The sequence below is a fragment of the Venturia canescens genome, chromosome 4 (assembly GCF_019457755.1).
Source record: "Venturia canescens isolate UGA chromosome 4, ASM1945775v1, whole genome shotgun sequence".
NCBI lineage: Eukaryota > Metazoa > Arthropoda > Insecta > Hymenoptera > Ichneumonidae > Venturia > Venturia canescens.
Window position 1 is genome coordinate 5010431 of NC_057424.1, and position 16040 is coordinate 5026470.

Consider the following 16040-nt stretch of genomic DNA (forward strand, 5'->3'; position numbering starts at 1 on the left):
TTATTTTCGTTTATAAACTGGAGTTCTCTTTGTTTTTGCTGTTCACTTATTCAATCTGATTCGATGCATCGTACGCATACAGTGGAAATTTGTCGAACCGTTGGAGTGAAGTTTTTTTTGTAATTTAATAAACTGTTATCATAGATTTCAGGCTTGATTATTGCAAGAAATCTACGAGATTTGTCTGTCAGTTTCGTGTATTTAGTTGACAATGCTTCGTGGGATCTATAATTTTCTCTAGATGCTCGTTTATCGCAGTAAGTGCATTTAGGAAAACGCCGATAATAATTTTTCGTGATCTTGTTGAAGGCGTAGTTTCACAGTCAATAAAGGGTTACTAAACACAAGTTTAGCTCATCAATAAAGCTGGAAAGTGTGCCGTTATAGATCTTGCCAGCTTTAACTCCCCAATTTCGATATATATATGCGCACGCGTTTTCTTCTCAGTTGATAAAATAATACACTGAATAGCCGCTTAAAGAAAATATAGTGTTCTGCTGTCTTCCCTCCAATTTTCTGATTCGCCATCCACAGCACAGTACTAACAACTAACACATATTTGCGATTCGCGCAGATCGTACGCAAGCACACCACGTGGTTGATGTTTATGAATTGCCGCACAAAGTAATAATTCTATGTAAAAATTGTCTCGAACGCTGAAAACACACGATGCAAGGTAAGTGGAACAATAATAAGCGAAAACTAGATCTGAAAATTGTTAAGAAAGTACTCAATCGGTAGTTTTATCTGTCAACTAAAATCCACCGCATCAACATAACCTCAATCAGTTGACTATCATTCATTGCTCACATTTATTGAAATTTTGATATTATTTGTGCAGGTGGCAAAATGAAATCTAAGAAATCGAAGAAAGCTGTTGACGATGCGGCGAAAACTTTATACGTGCGTCTACCGCACACGATCAAAAGTAAGAAAGAGATTGAAGATCTTTTTTCTGGCGATATTACAGTCAAATTGACCAGACAATCTTCGAGACATTGTCACGTGGTTTTTCCGAGCGTCGAGGAAAAAATTAAAAATATGAAAAGTATTAAAAAAAAAAAAATCGATGGGAAACGCATTCTTGCCAGTGAACCCAGAATTAATCCGTCAGGGGAAAAAAAAAATAAAGAAAAGAAAATCAAAGTATCTAAGCCCGCCCAGGGAATGAAGATCACCCAAACGTAAGTCAAAATTGAAACATTCTAATTTCTGTACCTAAAGTAGAAGAAGAAAAGCATTGTTGTCCAGTTGAAAAGTTATGCGAATAAGAAAAAATTGGGAACAAATCAAATTTTATACACAAATTTTTTTATTGAGAGTTTGATTTCCGGCTACTATTAACTTTTATTATACGGTACTCGTTTGATTTGGACATTGACTACAAATTCGGCTATTCACACAAATTATCAGTATTTTTTGGCTGCTGAATAAAAAAAAAATTAAAAAAAGATCTCCAATGGAAATTATACTTGTTCAACTGGACCAATGGACAAATTGCCAAAGAAATTTTTCATCGCACAAGATTCATGGGTTGTCATGATTATTGTGAATGTAACTAGGAGTATTATAAATATTATTTGATATGTATGAAATATGTTTATCTTTTTTTCAGACTTCATGTTTCCAACGTCAGAGGAGGTACTAAGGCACATGAAATTAAAGAAGCTTTCCCAGGCTGCTCATCCGTGGTTATGCTCAAATCTAAAAACTCAAGAACCAAGTAAATTAACAATTTCATGCTAATAAAATAAATACTAAATTTTGCTTCAAATTCAATCCCAAACGATAAGAACATATTTCTATTACATTTTTTCGATTACTAATATTTTATTTTATTATATATTCAAATATTCGATGAACAAAATTTCGTACTTCCACTCAAGGAAAATATAAATACATTGAAATGCTAAATTCATGATAATCAGCTGTTTATTCTTTTTGTAGAGTCGCCATCGTAAAGCTCCGCAGTATTAACCTGGCTGGTGAATATTTGCGTAGACAGCGAAAGTGGCCTGAGGTGAGAGGTCAAGTTCTAAGAATTCAGCCAAAAGTAGTAAAAAGAGCGAAAAAATCGCGCAGGAAATTGGTTCGTATGAAGATTTACGATGGCGAGGGTAACGAAATAATCAACGAATCTAAGAAAAAGAGTGAAAAACAAAGCAAAGTGGGAAAAAAAGAAATTGAAAGCGCCGAAGAGTCTGAAGACGACGACGAAGAAGAAGAAGAAGAAGAAGAAGAAGAAGAAGAAGAAGGAGAAGAAGAGGAAGTCGAACAAGATGATGAAGAAGCTGACGAAGATGATGGAGCTGATGAAGATGACAGTGAAGAAGAGGAAGAAGAATCAGACGAGTCCAGTGAAGAAGAATAGTTCAGTAGTTTGAATTACGAGAATTGACGTATAGATTGAATCGTTAATTAATTTACATCGTAATGGTATATTTTAATTTGCCACTCGATTATTAATATACTACATTTCTATAAGGAATCTTGTTTATATTTTAAGGCTACTGTTGATTATCCAGACTGGTCAATATATTTTTTCGACACTCACGCAGTCCTGAAACTATTTATCCTTGCTTGGCGAGCTTCTCGTAGTTTCATACCAAAGTAAATGACAAAGAAGTAAATTATCTCAATTATCGAGACGAAGCTGCAGCCAAGGAAAAGACTGAATACGCCCCCCAGAGAAGCTAGAAAGAAATATTTTAGTTAATTTTTAAAAGTCACTTTCCAAATGACCTTCGGATATTCTGCGAAAGTTATATTCTTATTTTGTGATAAACGTGAAACCATTGTTCGGCTAAATTTACATTCAATCGTTTTCTAAAGATTTTTTCAGCTTGAAATTTCTTCAAGTTCCACATGAATTGCCACAGGAGTAAAAATCCTTTGTTGTTCACTTACAAACGAGGTTGATCCAGGAAAGGACGAGTTCTCGGCGTTGTAGCATCGCAGATTGTTCCGAATATGTAACGTGTATGGCAGTAGGGTTTGTAAGCTTGCTCGCTTTTTTACTGCAAAGATAAAGGAATTTTTGTCACTTACCAAATAAGATAATTCAGTATAACGAGAATCTTTTTTTTTAACGAAACGAACCGATTGATCGTGAGAGCTTTTACTGGAATGTAAAGAGAGAAAAAATGTGAGAAAAATTCGGTTCGTTCGAGTATAAAAGAAAAGATTATTTCACGAGCATTGGGAACAAGACTGACAGTTTGAACTCACTAGAATGGTGAAGGATTGAATTGTGGAGCGTTGAACGGTAGTGAAGTCGTGGTCAAAGAGTACATGGAGTTTTCGCAGTCCGGCAAACAGCCACAGTTTGGATCGTTGAGTACCAAAGAGTAGGCTTTCGGTTTAATTCGAGTGAGACACGAGATGTGGGTGATATTGCAAAAGGCTTGATAGGGGCGCCGTTCGTAGGAGAAAAAAGGCAGGCAACCGCAAAAATGCCAAAATATATTTTCCTGACATTTGGCATAACAATTGTCTGCGCGATAAAAATCCTCCGTTTCCCTCGAGCGCTCGCACCCACGGTCTTCGCGTTTCATGTCCAAGACTTCCTGGCTTGCTGTCAAACGGCGACCGTACAACCGGGCCACGGTCTCTTGTCCTGTCGCTGCAATAAATTCCATCGCCGACGTACCCGGATACGTTTTTCTATCGTGAATCAAAACTTTAATACCATCCCCGTACATTATCGATGAAATTCTGTCGTTCGGACCGTTTGATTTTAACAAAAAAGACAAAATGTATCGACCCCCATAAGTCACGGTGTAATAATCGTTTCCTGAGATATTCCATCTGCAACACACGACAAAAACAAAATTATTTTTCTGTTATTCCAACGATAAAAACGTTTTTGTTTTCATACTATCATTCGAACAAAATTTTGTTTCGAAAGTTACGTGGGTGCGTGGGCTCTCTAAAACAAATGTCCTCCAAAAGTATTTCGGTGGTCTCAGTTCATCGGTTTTCAATTTTTTTTTTTTTCATCAATTCTCTCATTTCAAGATCTTACAAATGTGTACCGTAAAGAAATATAAAAAATGTAGCCTGACAGAGTGCAAAGACAACTGAACTGACAATGAGAAAAAAAATTTGAATACTCAATAGAAAAAGAACTTCATTATTTGCAGAATCATCTAGGAATTAGGAGCCGCATTTTGTATATTTTTTCCATTAAATTTTAGAAAGAAATAAACCGGAAATGAATTTGCAAAATTTCCGAATTTCACGTTAAAAAAACTTTCAATTTTTTAAAATATAAAATATATTTTCGACTTCCCCAGCACGTTATCTTTCAAACGTGTTTCATGGTAAATGAGGACGAAAAACAAAACCTCGAAGGAATACCAAGTGCGGTGTACTTTGTCCCGTAGAAACGACGTTCCGTCAAAACGATCGGAGATACGTTAAGGACATGCTCGAAGACTCTTCCGTTAATTTATGCAGTGATTGTGCAACGAATTGACACGCAATCGCGCGGAATTTAATAATCGATGAACGAAGGATGGAAAAACTGGAGATTGATCGTCAATAAGAAACGCTGAGTTTTGGTCAAGGTAAAATAAATTTTTCTCCTCTCTGCGCTCTCTCTCTCTGCTTGCAACTTTGTAACATGTTTTCGTTTTTTTTTCGTCTTCTCTTTGCTATCATCTTATCTACGAAGCAGCGAGGCCGCTCGTGGCTAACAGTCCCTGTTCGAGTCGACGGGTCGCTCGGTGAGCATTCGCCGTAACGATTTCCCAGAAAAAGTAAAGTTGGACAGAAAAAAAAACCGATTTTTAATATTACTTCGACGAATAAATTACGCACAAAATCGTTATCGAAGAGGGTCGAATTGTGCGCAATCAAGGACAACAACCGGAAAGGATCATTCTAAATTGTCGTTATGTGAGTAATATAATTTGAAATTTTTTTTTTCCAAATTTTGCTGTTAAGGCCTACGGACAGTGTAAACGTTAAAATTTCAGGTGTTTTTTCTTTCTTTTGTAAAAAAAATAGAAGAGGAAAGAGCTTTTATCCCAGCGCCTTGATTCAAATTAGGGTAAAAGTAGGGAAAACAACAATTTTTGTTTCTAAACAATATTCCGAAAATTCCCTTCGTCATGCCATAGCTAATAGCGCATATTTTAAGAATCTTTTTGGTTTTTTGTCCTGAGTTCCATTTTTGAGATTCGCTGTCAACGTCGATTCATGAGGTGCCATTTTCAACACGTACAGCATTGTACAAAAAAATACCACGAAAAACATTAGAAAACAATTTTTTTTCCAGTACTTCTGAGTATGTAAAAGATGCGTACAAGGATTCCTTGAAATCCAATTTTTATTTATATTTTTATTCATTTATTTATATTTATAATATTTTTATTTATTTATTTATAAATTTTTATTCGTAAAATAAACAAAAAACACCTGAAATTCCAACGTTTACACTGTTCATAGCCCTTAACGATTTTATGAAATTTGAAGATTTACTTGAATTGTTTAAACAACAGAGATATACCTGCGTTCATTTTTATTGTAAGCATAGTTGAAAGAGCAACAAATGCCATAAGGCGTGTAACTCTCCGAAATAATACTTTCGCAGTTGACGGCTTTACCCTCGAATAGACACATTACGAGAAAATCGCGGCATCTCGGTCGCACGATTTCCACTAATTTCTCCAATTCCATTTTATTTGCGAAAAGTATTCTGTCCAGTGCGTACAGCTCTTTTTCGAACTGATTACTCGGTAATATTCCGATGGAGAGATGTTTCAAACTTTTTATAAGATCCGAAGAGTTGAGACCGAAAGGGTACCGTCTGAAATTGTCATTAACGATCAATCAAAACCCGAGTCACCCAACAGGCTTCATTATTTCCAACATTTTATCTGGAGTTGGTCGGTGTAACGATACGCACATGTGCTTTTTAGTAAACGCTGAAGACACCAATCGATGCTTGGCCGCAACATCGGAGTGACAGAACGTTATTGCCGGTAAACCGAGCTGCCAGCTTGGGTACTGATTCGTTATAACCAAGGTACGCATATTCGCCGATTCGTGTTTCTCGTAAAATTCTTTCGCTAGTTGAGAAGCAGCTATTATCGAGAGGGCGACAATCAGGAGCCACAGACATCTGCAACCGTTCAAAAAATGGGATGAATTCGTTTTTCAAATTCTTATTTCTCTTTGACAAGGAGATATGAATATTTTAATAAAAAATTGCAATTTCAAGCTGAACGTATTTTTTGGAATGTGCTCATTCGTGTAGTATAAATAATTACGCAAATTTATTGAAATATTTTCAAAATTTTCCAACACGATACGTTTTTGTAAATGAATTTTAGTTTTTTTTTTCATATTTTTTTGCAATTTTTATGCAGAAAAAGTCTCGTACGAAAATGAGGAAAGGTTTGATTTGAAGAAAGAACTGATTTTTTGATTTTGTTACGAATGGTCGTTACCTTCCAACTGCAGATTTAGCTTGAGACGTGTACTTGATGCCGTGTACGGTTGAATTTGCAGCGAATTCGTGGTAAACGTGTTTCAAAATTTGCCAGGTATTTTGCTCACTGTCTTCACGATTAGCGATGTTTTTTTGACTGTCAAAACTTATGGCGGTTTTCATATCGACGCCGTATAAGCCACATTCGTACGATTTCCTCGGAGGAAAGGTTCTCGAGGACTAATATGAAAACTGCGATATCGCTGGTCTCGAAGGAGAGAAGTGCTCCTCCAACAAATCGATACAAATACACTTGTTTGATCGTAGTTCCACACTGTCATTGCGATCACAATCTCATTTCACCTGATTTTTATCTAAACACGCACCCTTCGAGCGCGTTTGCCACGTAAACAAAAAATCCCTTGTCAAAACACCTCACAGCTGATAATTTATTGATTTTTTTTTCATTAATTATATTATTGGACGACAAGAAAATATTTCCCGCTAACTTCCAAGAAGCGGATGCATATCTGAAATTTCTCGGCAAAAATTACGAACGTTATTCGGGAGCTGAGAAATTTCTGTCACGTGTATATAATGACGCTTGAATCGTTTTTACTTTATTTGATTCCTCGAACGTGAGAAAGATCGTTTGCAGTTTTTTATCAGTGCGGCCATCCATAATCATAAAAAAGTCAAAACTACGTGTATATAATTATGAGCACAATTTTTCTAATTATCGATTCTTTGTTTTTGTTTTCTTTTTCTTTTTAATAAATAGTGAATACGAGTTGTTTTTTCCGGTTAGCTCGTTTTATTTATAATAGATTAGGGGGAGTTTTGTCGTTGATCGTATTCCATTTGAGTTCGGATGACCGATATATATAAGTGCTGCTCGCTTTATTTACACCCTCGTATCTTCCCTGAAATCCAATGTCGCGCGTTTTTGTCGTGTGATATAAATCGATATTGTGGGAATATCGATTTGTCACGTGGAAAAGAATCACTCAAAAGTTGAATTGTACGGATTTTCGAAAGTTTTAAGTTTAATATTATTGAAAACATTGATATGATTATAAATTAATGTTTTGACTGCGAAAGTGTTCTGCTTCTGTTGATAACCGATTGCAGTCGCTAACCGAAAAATCTGTAACACGATGAGCATCGCTTAACGCTCAGCGCACGAGAGAGCAGCACCATCTGTCTACACGAACGTCGTGTATGGGTAGCAGCCGATGTGTCGCGTACTGTAATGGCAACAATTTTCTAATCTAACGATTCGGGAACGTCATTGAAATCCATCTGATTTATACATATCAATAGGAGGAAAATTAGGGGGGATAACATTTTTTTCTCATTCGCGTGATCGAGTAGGCGTTTCTCGTATCTCGGATTATCCGATATCCCTCCTATGTCGCTCGAACGATTACCCTTATAATATTAACTTCTTTATTCGTGGAAACAAATATGTGCTTGTGTTGGATTACACCGGCGAGACGTGCCAAGTGTATTGGAGTAAGAACTAACCTAAAACCGTCACTTACCAATAGCTCGTAGGTCTCTACAAATATTGAAGGAAAAAAAACAAAAATAAAAAAATTCGTGAGAATCCGGAGTGAAAGAAAATTAGTGAAAGTTGTCGTTTGTGAGTGATTGAAAGATGAATCGTGGGTGTTTTTTCATCGGCACGCGTTCGAACGCTTGCAAGATTTGTCGCTAAGTTGAACGACAAGTGTCGCAACGCGATGGCTCACAATTCATTATTATTCGCGTTCAACTCTTTCGAACGCACTTCTCACTGAAGCTATATTACATCGTGAGTTCACTTAAGCGATTCGCCCCGATCATCCAATTTGCATGTCATTTTCATCAATTCCTTCCTGTATTTACTCATGTGCATTAATCAAATCTCACGCGTTATTTTTTTGACGTTTACGAATAATAAGACAAATGTCACATTCCTCTGAAATCATTTCGAACGCACAATTGTCATTTTTCAGGACAGATCCCATGGACGGTCGACCAAGGACATCTTACGATGTCCTGGAATAAGTCATCCTCACTCTCTGTCCAATTATTCGCATAAGGTGAGACTTTTTATTACGATTTTTTTATTTCCTGTCCTCAAAAGATTTTCCAACTCTTGCATTTATTCATTCTTTTCAATAGTTTTTTGTTCACTACTCATTGTCTTTGTATCTTTATGTTGTCTCCAATCTTATAACTATATCAATCGATTCTTCCAACTTTGTTAGAAGCATCGTTGTTTTTTGTTGCCAGCAATGTTTTCTGAATTGATAATTATGATTTAATAAAAACATGTGTAATTAATACTAATTAATTGATTTTGATACAATTTTGTAATTATATTGTTATGATAGTATAACTTTGCTAGAGATAATTTTGTTTTTTCAAGCCATTTTGAATATTTCTAAAAAATTCATCACAGTATACTCAGCGAAATGAAAATTGAGGATATATTTTATTGACTTACAATTATCATATTGATACCAAAAATATAACTGACAATACTCTAAATATATTGGGTAAAATTCGGTTAGAAAATCAATACTCACATATAAAAGTATCATGGGAAATAGTATGAATTAAGAAAGAGCATTGATAGAATTCCAATACTGGTTATTAGAACATGCATAATTGATGTTCTACCATTAAGCTCGGTGGTTCACGCAGAGTGTTCGATTGTGTGAAAAAGCCTTGAAATAGATCAAACTTTGAAGACTTTTGTTTTATTGTTTGTTGCAGCAATACACACAAAAATGGAGTCAATTTTAAACTAGTGTTAGAATTTGAGGAGTGCCGCAGTTGCAATAATCGGAGGATACAATTGCAATGGATCTACAATCTGCCAAGAATATTTCAGAGATTGTATCGTAAGAACAATGTTGGCAAGTGGGGATAGCTGGGATACGATTGTATAAAAAAAACCTGCACACACTTTTTCACTTGCACGCAGTCAGAGAAACAGGAAAAAGCAAAAATGCAAGCGAAAAAACGTTATTTACTGTTATTCGTGACGTGCGCGTTTCTTGGCTATTGTTATTTTGGTGGTTATAGATTAAAAAGCAATAAAGCTCACGAAAAGAAAGCATTGCCTCACGAACGATTGCCTCCGTTTATGAGTATGACCGAAGAGTTCTATGACAAGGATCTTAGGACGTCGAATCGTCATCGTATCGTGAGTGATCCGCGGCGTGAGTGCAGAATGGAAACTTGTTTCGACTCAACGAGATGCAAACAAGGATTCACTGTTTACGTATATCCGGTCGAGGACACGATAAGTCCTCTTTACCAAAAAATCCTCAACGTTATTACGGAGTCTCGTTATTATACGAGCGATCCAACGAGGGCGTGTATCTTTGTTTTGGCCCTTGACACCCTCGATCGTGATCCCTTATCAGCAGAGTTCGTCCACAATTTACCCGCGAAATTATCGCGCTTGCAACACTGGAACAACGGTAAAAATCATCTCGTGTTCAATCTCTATTCCGGCACGTGGCCCGATTACGCCGAAGAAGCTCTGGCCTTCGACCTCGGTTACGCCATCCTCGCCAAAGCCAGCATGTCAATATTTCATCTTAGATCCAATTTCGACGTTTCCATTCCTCTCTTTGGCAAACAACATCCCGAACGCGGTGGCGAACCGGGACAAGCACAGGAAAATACTTTTCCCAACAACAAAAAATACGTTGCTGCTTTCAAGGGCAAACGTTACGTCCATGGTATCGGATCCGAAACTCGAAATGCCCTGTATCATTTACACAATGGCAAGGATCTCGTTTTCGTCACCACTTGCCGTCATGGCAAAGCCTGGAGAGAATTTCAGGACGAACACTGCACTCAGGACAATCAGGAATACGACACGTGAGCCGGTCTTTTTCTCTTGATTTACTTCCATTTTATTTTTCAGTGAAATATCAAACAATCAAGTCCATTTATAAAACTCGAAGGTATTGGAGAAATAGGACAAATCGATTGCGCACTTCGAAATATTGATTTTTGCAATTCTCTTCTTACCAATCCTTGCAGAACAAGCAACTGAGATTTTGCTTTCTCATTATTGATTTTTTTTTAAACTGACGTTTCCTTGAAGTTTAATCGATTGAAGATTGATAGAATTATTACCCTTGAAAGGGGACGCACACTTTTCGGAGAAATTAATCACCTCTCTTAACTCTCCTACTCGAGCACGTGTTTTATTCATGAAAAGTAAAAACGTATTGTAACCTTGAGTGAGACTGATTTTCTCATGGAGCATTGCAATCTGACAGTAATTGGTGTGTGATCAACAACTTTAACAAACATTCACCTTATTACCTTGAGACCACTTCGACGATTGTCTGCCTCTGTTCAAAATACTGAGATGTGAAACGTTAGAATGTTTATTTCATGATTTTCGTAACAATTATTTTCTTTCCTGAAAATAAGGAAATTTTTATCGTACATTGAATTTTTGTACACAACCAACGATTCGTGTGAAATAAATTGTGCGCGAAAAAATAGCAAAAATTCGCAGTATGCGAAATTGCGAGAAAACGTGACACGTAGAAAAAAAAAATCATTGTAACATGACGAAGTCCGGTAGTTTCGTCTTTCAGGAATATCGTTGCGTAAGTGAAAAATTGCAGAAGCGTAGATTTACGAATGCAAGAAAACAGAATTAATGGACAACCGACGAATATGGTATTGAAGTTTTATCGTTTGGGGTGACGGACAACGGTTTTCCAATTCATTGATTTTTGTTTATCAAATTGTACAAAATTTTTGCATTGATTTAATTGTTAGGTTGTGAAAAAAATTCCCAGCTACCGTGATCGAATGCTGTAAACATATTTTCAGTCTCACCGAAGAAACATTCGGAATTGTTCGTTGTTCGTTGGAATTTTTTGTATTTACTTCATTGATTTTCTTCGAATTGATTTTAAAAATGACAAAAACAAAACGCAGATACGACACGTTAAGGGTTATGTACAGTGGAAGTTGTAAAAAAATAAAATTGATGAGGGAGAATTTCGGATAATTTACGAGTCGAAATAAATAATATAATTGTGAATTTTGTAATTTCAGGTACGATTATGAGATATTGCTGATGAATTCGACGTTTTGTCTCGTACCACGTGGACGGAGATTAGGTAGTTTTAGATTTTTGGAGGCTCTCAGAGCGGGATGCATTCCAGTAATATTGAGCAACGGATGGGCACTTCCGTTTCACGAAAAAATCGATTGGAAGCAGGCTGTAATATTCACGGACGAGAGATTGTTGCTGCAGATTCCTGACATCGTTAGATCCGTTTCGAACACGAAGATTCTCAAGCTTCGTCAGCAAACGCAATTTCTTTGGGAGCGATACTTTTCGTCGATTGAAAAGATCATATTCACGACTTTTGAGGTAAGAATTTTGATGTGCACATTTCCTCTGAAACTGTGAAACGAGCAGTCAAGCAAATACAAACTAATTTTTACGTTTGACTCATTCATTATTCGTCATTGCAGAGTTTGCGCGAACGTCTTTCGTGGGAAGGAACAAGAGACGGACTCGTTTGGAACATGAGCCCTGGGGCGCTGGCTATTTTGCCACAATTCTCCGATAGCCAACAAGAATTACCATTCACGACTAAAGATCCGGGCAATACGTTTACTGCCATCATTTATTCACAGTTGGGATCGACGGCTGTTCTCTACCGGCTGTTACGCAGCCTCTCCAAAAGCAAATATTTAGACAAGGTTATCTCCTGTTTTAACCCTTACCAAGGAATCCGTCAAAATACTATTTTAACGAATCTGAAGATGGATATTTTGAGAGCAGTAGAATTCACTCGTTCGACTCGAACATTTCATTTGAAATAAATATTTTCAAATAACAAAGAAATCGAAGAAAAAGAGATAATCAATTTGCATGGATGTCATCGATTCAACGGATTTATACTTTTGAAGAAAAAATAGACACAGAAAAATTATAGTGATTATTAGAGTACGACGCGTGTATGACCTTACGCCCTGATCGACCGATATGCCATAAATAAACCCCTTTACAGATAACTTCCCCCTTTTACAGATAATTCTTATGTGGAATTCCGACCTTCCGCTGCCGAGAAGACCGCGGTGGCAGGGAATAAAGGCAACTATTCACGTCGTCGCTGTAACAGGAATTTCTCAACGCTTTTATCCACACCCTCTCATCAAAACAAGTGCCATATTGTCTTTGGACGAAGATGCTACTCTAAACACCGATGAAATCGACTTCGCTTTCGTCGTTTGGCGATCTTTTCCCGATCGAATCGTCGGTTATCCCGCCAGATCTCATTACTGGGACGACTCAAAGGTAATCTATATTTCATCCACATATTTTCATGTCCTTATTTAATAATAATAGACTTCATATCGTTCAATATTTTCCATAAAATCTTGAACCGAACGTTTTAATTGTTCATTTAATATTTAAACGTTTGACGTTACGCGATAGTTGAGACGTCGTGTGAATTTATTCTTTACCTTCTTTGACAATTTTCACGCGGCGATTACTCAATTTTTAATCCGAAAGAGAAAGAATATATTCTCTTACATTTTTGTTAGCGTTTGAAATGCTTGAGAAATATTATTTCAATCAACATTTTTGAAGGTAACGAATGAGGAATAATCGACCTATACTAATTCTTTATAACTTGTACATTACCGTGTGAAAAGCGTTCCTGGGGCTACACGAGCAAATGGACAAACGATTACAGCATAGTTCTCACGGGGGCAGCCTTTTATCACCGTTATTATAATACATTGTACACGGAATTATTGAGCTCGACGCTGCACAAGACGGTGGAGCAATCGCAGAATTGCGAGGACATTTTGATGAATTTTTTGGTCAGTCATGTGACGCGACGTCCACCGATCAAGGTTACGCAGCGTAAACTCTACAAAGAATCCGCAGGGACTGGTATCAGGTATTTTTCGAAGGAAACGTATTGTAAACGTGAATTATGAGTTGCGTGCGTTGCGAATGTACGCGCAATCGGTTCCTCGAGATATTTTTTCCAATCCATAAATGATTCAATTAAGTCCCGCTCGAAATACCCATATCCAAGGACAATCCTGACCCGGAAACGATTGAAAGAGTTTGATCTCCTTTTTAAAAGCGTCCAAAAGTATAGCGCCACACGTGAACTATCCTTCTTACGTTAATTCTCCCAGGCTTAACGAAGGCGAGTGGTGTAATTTGACCTTGGCAACTTTCAGATCACCGTGGAACGACCCGGATCACTTTATACAGCGGCAAAGCTGCATGAACACTTTCGTCGCTGTATTCGGTTACATGCCCCTTCTCAGATCCAACATGAGGCTCGATCCAGTACTCTTCAAAGATTCCGTCAGCAATCTTCGCAAAAAGTATAGGCAAATTGAGTTAGTTAATAATTAGAATTGTATAAAGCAAGAGAGAGAGAGAATGGGAGAGAGAATGAGAGAGACAGAGAGAAAGAGAGGGAGAGCGAGGGAGAAAAGGATGAGGGAGAAATAAAACGTAAAAAAATGGCACGTACTCTCGGTTTTTCAACACGTAATAATTTATATACAAACGAACCGAGTGTTTTCTGGGCTGTCTAAGATCGAACTGAGAATGTCGTGCACGATATTTACGTGTATTTGAAAAAAAAAAAACGAAACATATGAAACAAAGTGAAATCAAAATCCTATCTTTTCATCGGTGTGTCGTCCTCCACCCTTCCGTTCGTCCACGTAGCCACTCCGTGATATAATTCTATCATTCATAATCATTCCGTCTTTGAATTCTCATACAACCTTTCGTACAAAGTCGTTTTTTTCTTCTTTCATTATTCCTTTTCTTTTTCTTAGCGCTTTTATCGCGCTTATTGTTTTCAGCGACATTCATTTCGGTTCGCGTCATGCCAATAAATCAACGTTTCTACGTCGCATTATTGTACATAACAATCGTTTCATAGATATTATTAATAAAAAATACGATTATTTAATAGGCCGAGTCTGCTGGATTTCCTGCTCACTCACGACCAATTCCTGCCCCTCCGAGTTCAGCCTTTCTATTTTTCATTTTATTCTTTCTACATCACTCTTTCTGGCTTTTTTGCTTCTGGCCCTGGTGTACTTTTTTTTACAATTTTTTTCGATTACATCCAAATGACATTCATTCGAGTGACCACTTTTCACTCATTCTTCGCTGAAAACAATCCTCTGCCAAGAATTCTGTTTTTTCTACGAATTCGGTCAAGTTTTAACTTATCCTTAGCAAATTTTTTTCATAAATGTTTTTTCGTCCAAATACTCAACCAGAAAATTCTCCAAGCTCCAAAATAAATGGAGAAAAAATTGAGAATTGAGAATTTGCCTATCGCTCGACGTCCAAACTATCCGGTGGTTCAAAATTTAATCTACAAAAATAATCGGAATGATGATTAAGGGGGAGCACTCAAAAAATGACGCGATCAAACCGGTTGGAAATAAATCGATAAAAATAAAACTCGTAGATTTGAATGTCGTAAATGTTTGATCGACAATTCTCTCCGTGGAATTTTGTTTTTGTTTTCGACCAACGAAAGTTGACGCGCGTCACACGAAAAAAAATGGCATGTTATGCTCCAAAAATTAATTGGGCGTCACGCAATAAAAACAAGTTTTGACCTAGACTCAAGAATTATGCAAAAAATTACTATTTCGCCTCGTTTGCACAGCGACGAAGAGAACAAAAGCAAAAACATTCAATAAATTTCGCCACACGCATTCGTAACCGGAGAATTGGAGCGTTTTTGTGGCCGAGCTGGTCGAAAGTTACGAAACAACGAGAAAATACGCGTGCGAGACAATGTGCAACTCAGTCGGACCCGCCTCGTTTCACGTGTGATATGAAAGACAACAAAAAACTTAAGTCTCTCAGAAATTCATGGGTTCGTGTTTGTCTTTCAACCTGACCAAGGTTTTTATTGTTCCGTTGTCGGCACACCACTTTTCCTCCTTTTTAACAAGGCAAGGTTACTGCCGTTGGGTCATCTAGACCCAGGCAAAAACCATGTGAATTGAAATCGTACTGTTTTTGGACTTTGATCTCAGTGGATTGGATTCGTAGTTGAATAAAAGTTGTAACGAAAAGCCCCTCGGGTCTTGAAGACCCATTGTAGCGACGCGTGAGAGTAAAAAAATTTCTCGAAATACATATTTCGTGAAACTCTTTCGATACTTTTAATTTCTTTAAAAGTGGTGAACAGCTGTCGAATATAAAGGCCACTTTCGAAAAAATGTTTAAACTGGCACCAAAAATAGCTCTAAACTCGCTTGATTGATTCGCAGCGAATTCGACATGATCGTACTTTGGACAATCATTTGTTTCGCAATGACATTTTTTTTGTAATTATGGATTTTTAGTTTCTCTTCCAAATTTGCAGGATCATTGTTAGGCCCAATTTCAATATTATTATTTTATACTTTTGTATCCGTTGAGTTTTGGGGTTGTCAACGTTTCGTCTTCGAAAATAATATTCTTTGCGAGGACTCGAGGGGATAAAATTAAGGAAGAGTCGTCAGAATGTGTTTTTAGTAAAGAAATAATTCCATTCAATCTCGTCAA

The 16040-nt window shown here is 37.0% G+C and overlaps 3 protein-coding genes across 5 annotated transcripts; 2 read left to right on the forward strand and 1 right to left on the reverse strand.

Annotated features, from left to right (window-relative positions):
• The first annotated feature begins 531 nt into the window (after positions 1–531).
• On the forward strand, positions 532–2553 carry LOC122409848 (troponin T, skeletal muscle-like). Its single transcript, XM_043417719.1, has 4 exons — positions 532–676; positions 842–1184; positions 1616–1723; positions 1948–2553. Exons 1-4 carry the CDS (start codon positions 670–672, stop codon positions 2369–2371), a joined length of 882 nt encoding a protein of 293 aa, XP_043273654.1. The 5' UTR covers positions 532–669; the 3' UTR covers positions 2372–2553.
• Positions 2419–7696, reverse strand: LOC122409845 (sodium channel protein Nach-like). The gene is made up of 6 exons (XM_043417716.1): positions 6456–7696; positions 5912–6127; positions 5513–5812; positions 3229–3807; positions 2908–3017; positions 2419–2693 (listed from the first exon to the last, which is right to left on the reverse strand). The coding sequence occupies exons 1-6, from the start codon at positions 6617–6619 to the stop codon at positions 2551–2553; spliced, it is 1512 nt and encodes a 503-aa protein (XP_043273651.1). The 5' UTR covers positions 6620–7696; the 3' UTR covers positions 2419–2550.
• Positions 4719–14436, forward strand: ttv (exostosin glycosyltransferase 1 ttv). Of its 3 annotated transcripts, XM_043417704.1 has the most exons (9): positions 4719–4899; positions 5925–6031; positions 8437–8523; positions 9203–10321; positions 11525–11846; positions 11951–12181; positions 12513–12779; positions 13142–13392; positions 13685–14436. In XM_043417704.1, exons 4-9 carry the CDS (start codon positions 9438–9440, stop codon positions 13863–13865), a joined length of 2136 nt encoding a protein of 711 aa, XP_043273639.1. In that variant the 5' UTR covers positions 4719–4899; positions 5925–6031; positions 8437–8523; positions 9203–9437; the 3' UTR covers positions 13866–14436. The 3 variants fall into 3 exon arrangements, with proteins under 3 accessions (XP_043273639.1, XP_043273640.1, XP_043273638.1); XM_043417705.1 differs by lacking the exons at positions 4719–4899; positions 5925–6031 and adding an exon at positions 7774–7951; XM_043417703.1 differs by lacking the exons at positions 4719–4899; positions 5925–6031 and adding an exon at positions 7780–8252.
• The last annotated feature ends 1604 nt before the right edge of the window (positions 14437–16040 follow it).

Coding starts and splice junctions, on each gene's coding strand:
- LOC122409848 (XM_043417719.1), top strand. Junction 1,185..1,615: donor GGAATGAAGATCACCCAAAC/GTAAGTCAAAAT, acceptor TCTTTTTTTCAG/ACTTCATGTTTCCAACGTCA. Junction 1,724..1,947: donor TCTAAAAACTCAAGAACCAA/GTAAATTAACAA, acceptor TTCTTTTTGTAG/AGTCGCCATCGTAAAGCTCC.
- LOC122409845 (XM_043417716.1), bottom strand. CDS start 6,619: ATGAAAACCGCCATAAGTTTTGACAGTCAAAAAAACATCGCTAATCGT. Junction 6,128..6,455: donor GCTAAATCTGCAGTTGGAAG/GTAACGACCATT, acceptor GAACGGTTGCAG/ATGTCTGTGGCTCCTGATTG. Junction 3,018..3,228: donor TTCAATCCTTCACCATTCTA/GTGAGTTCAAAC, acceptor TTATCTTTGCAG/TAAAAAAGCGAGCAAGCTTA.
- ttv (XM_043417704.1), top strand. CDS start 9,438: ATGCAAGCGAAAAAACGTTATTTACTGTTATTCGTGACGTGCGCGTTT. Junction 10,322..11,524: donor GACAATCAGGAATACGACAC/GTGAGCCGGTCT, acceptor TTGTAATTTCAG/GTACGATTATGAGATATTGC. Junction 12,780..13,141: donor ATTACTGGGACGACTCAAAG/GTAATCTATATT, acceptor CCGTGTGAAAAG/CGTTCCTGGGGCTACACGAG.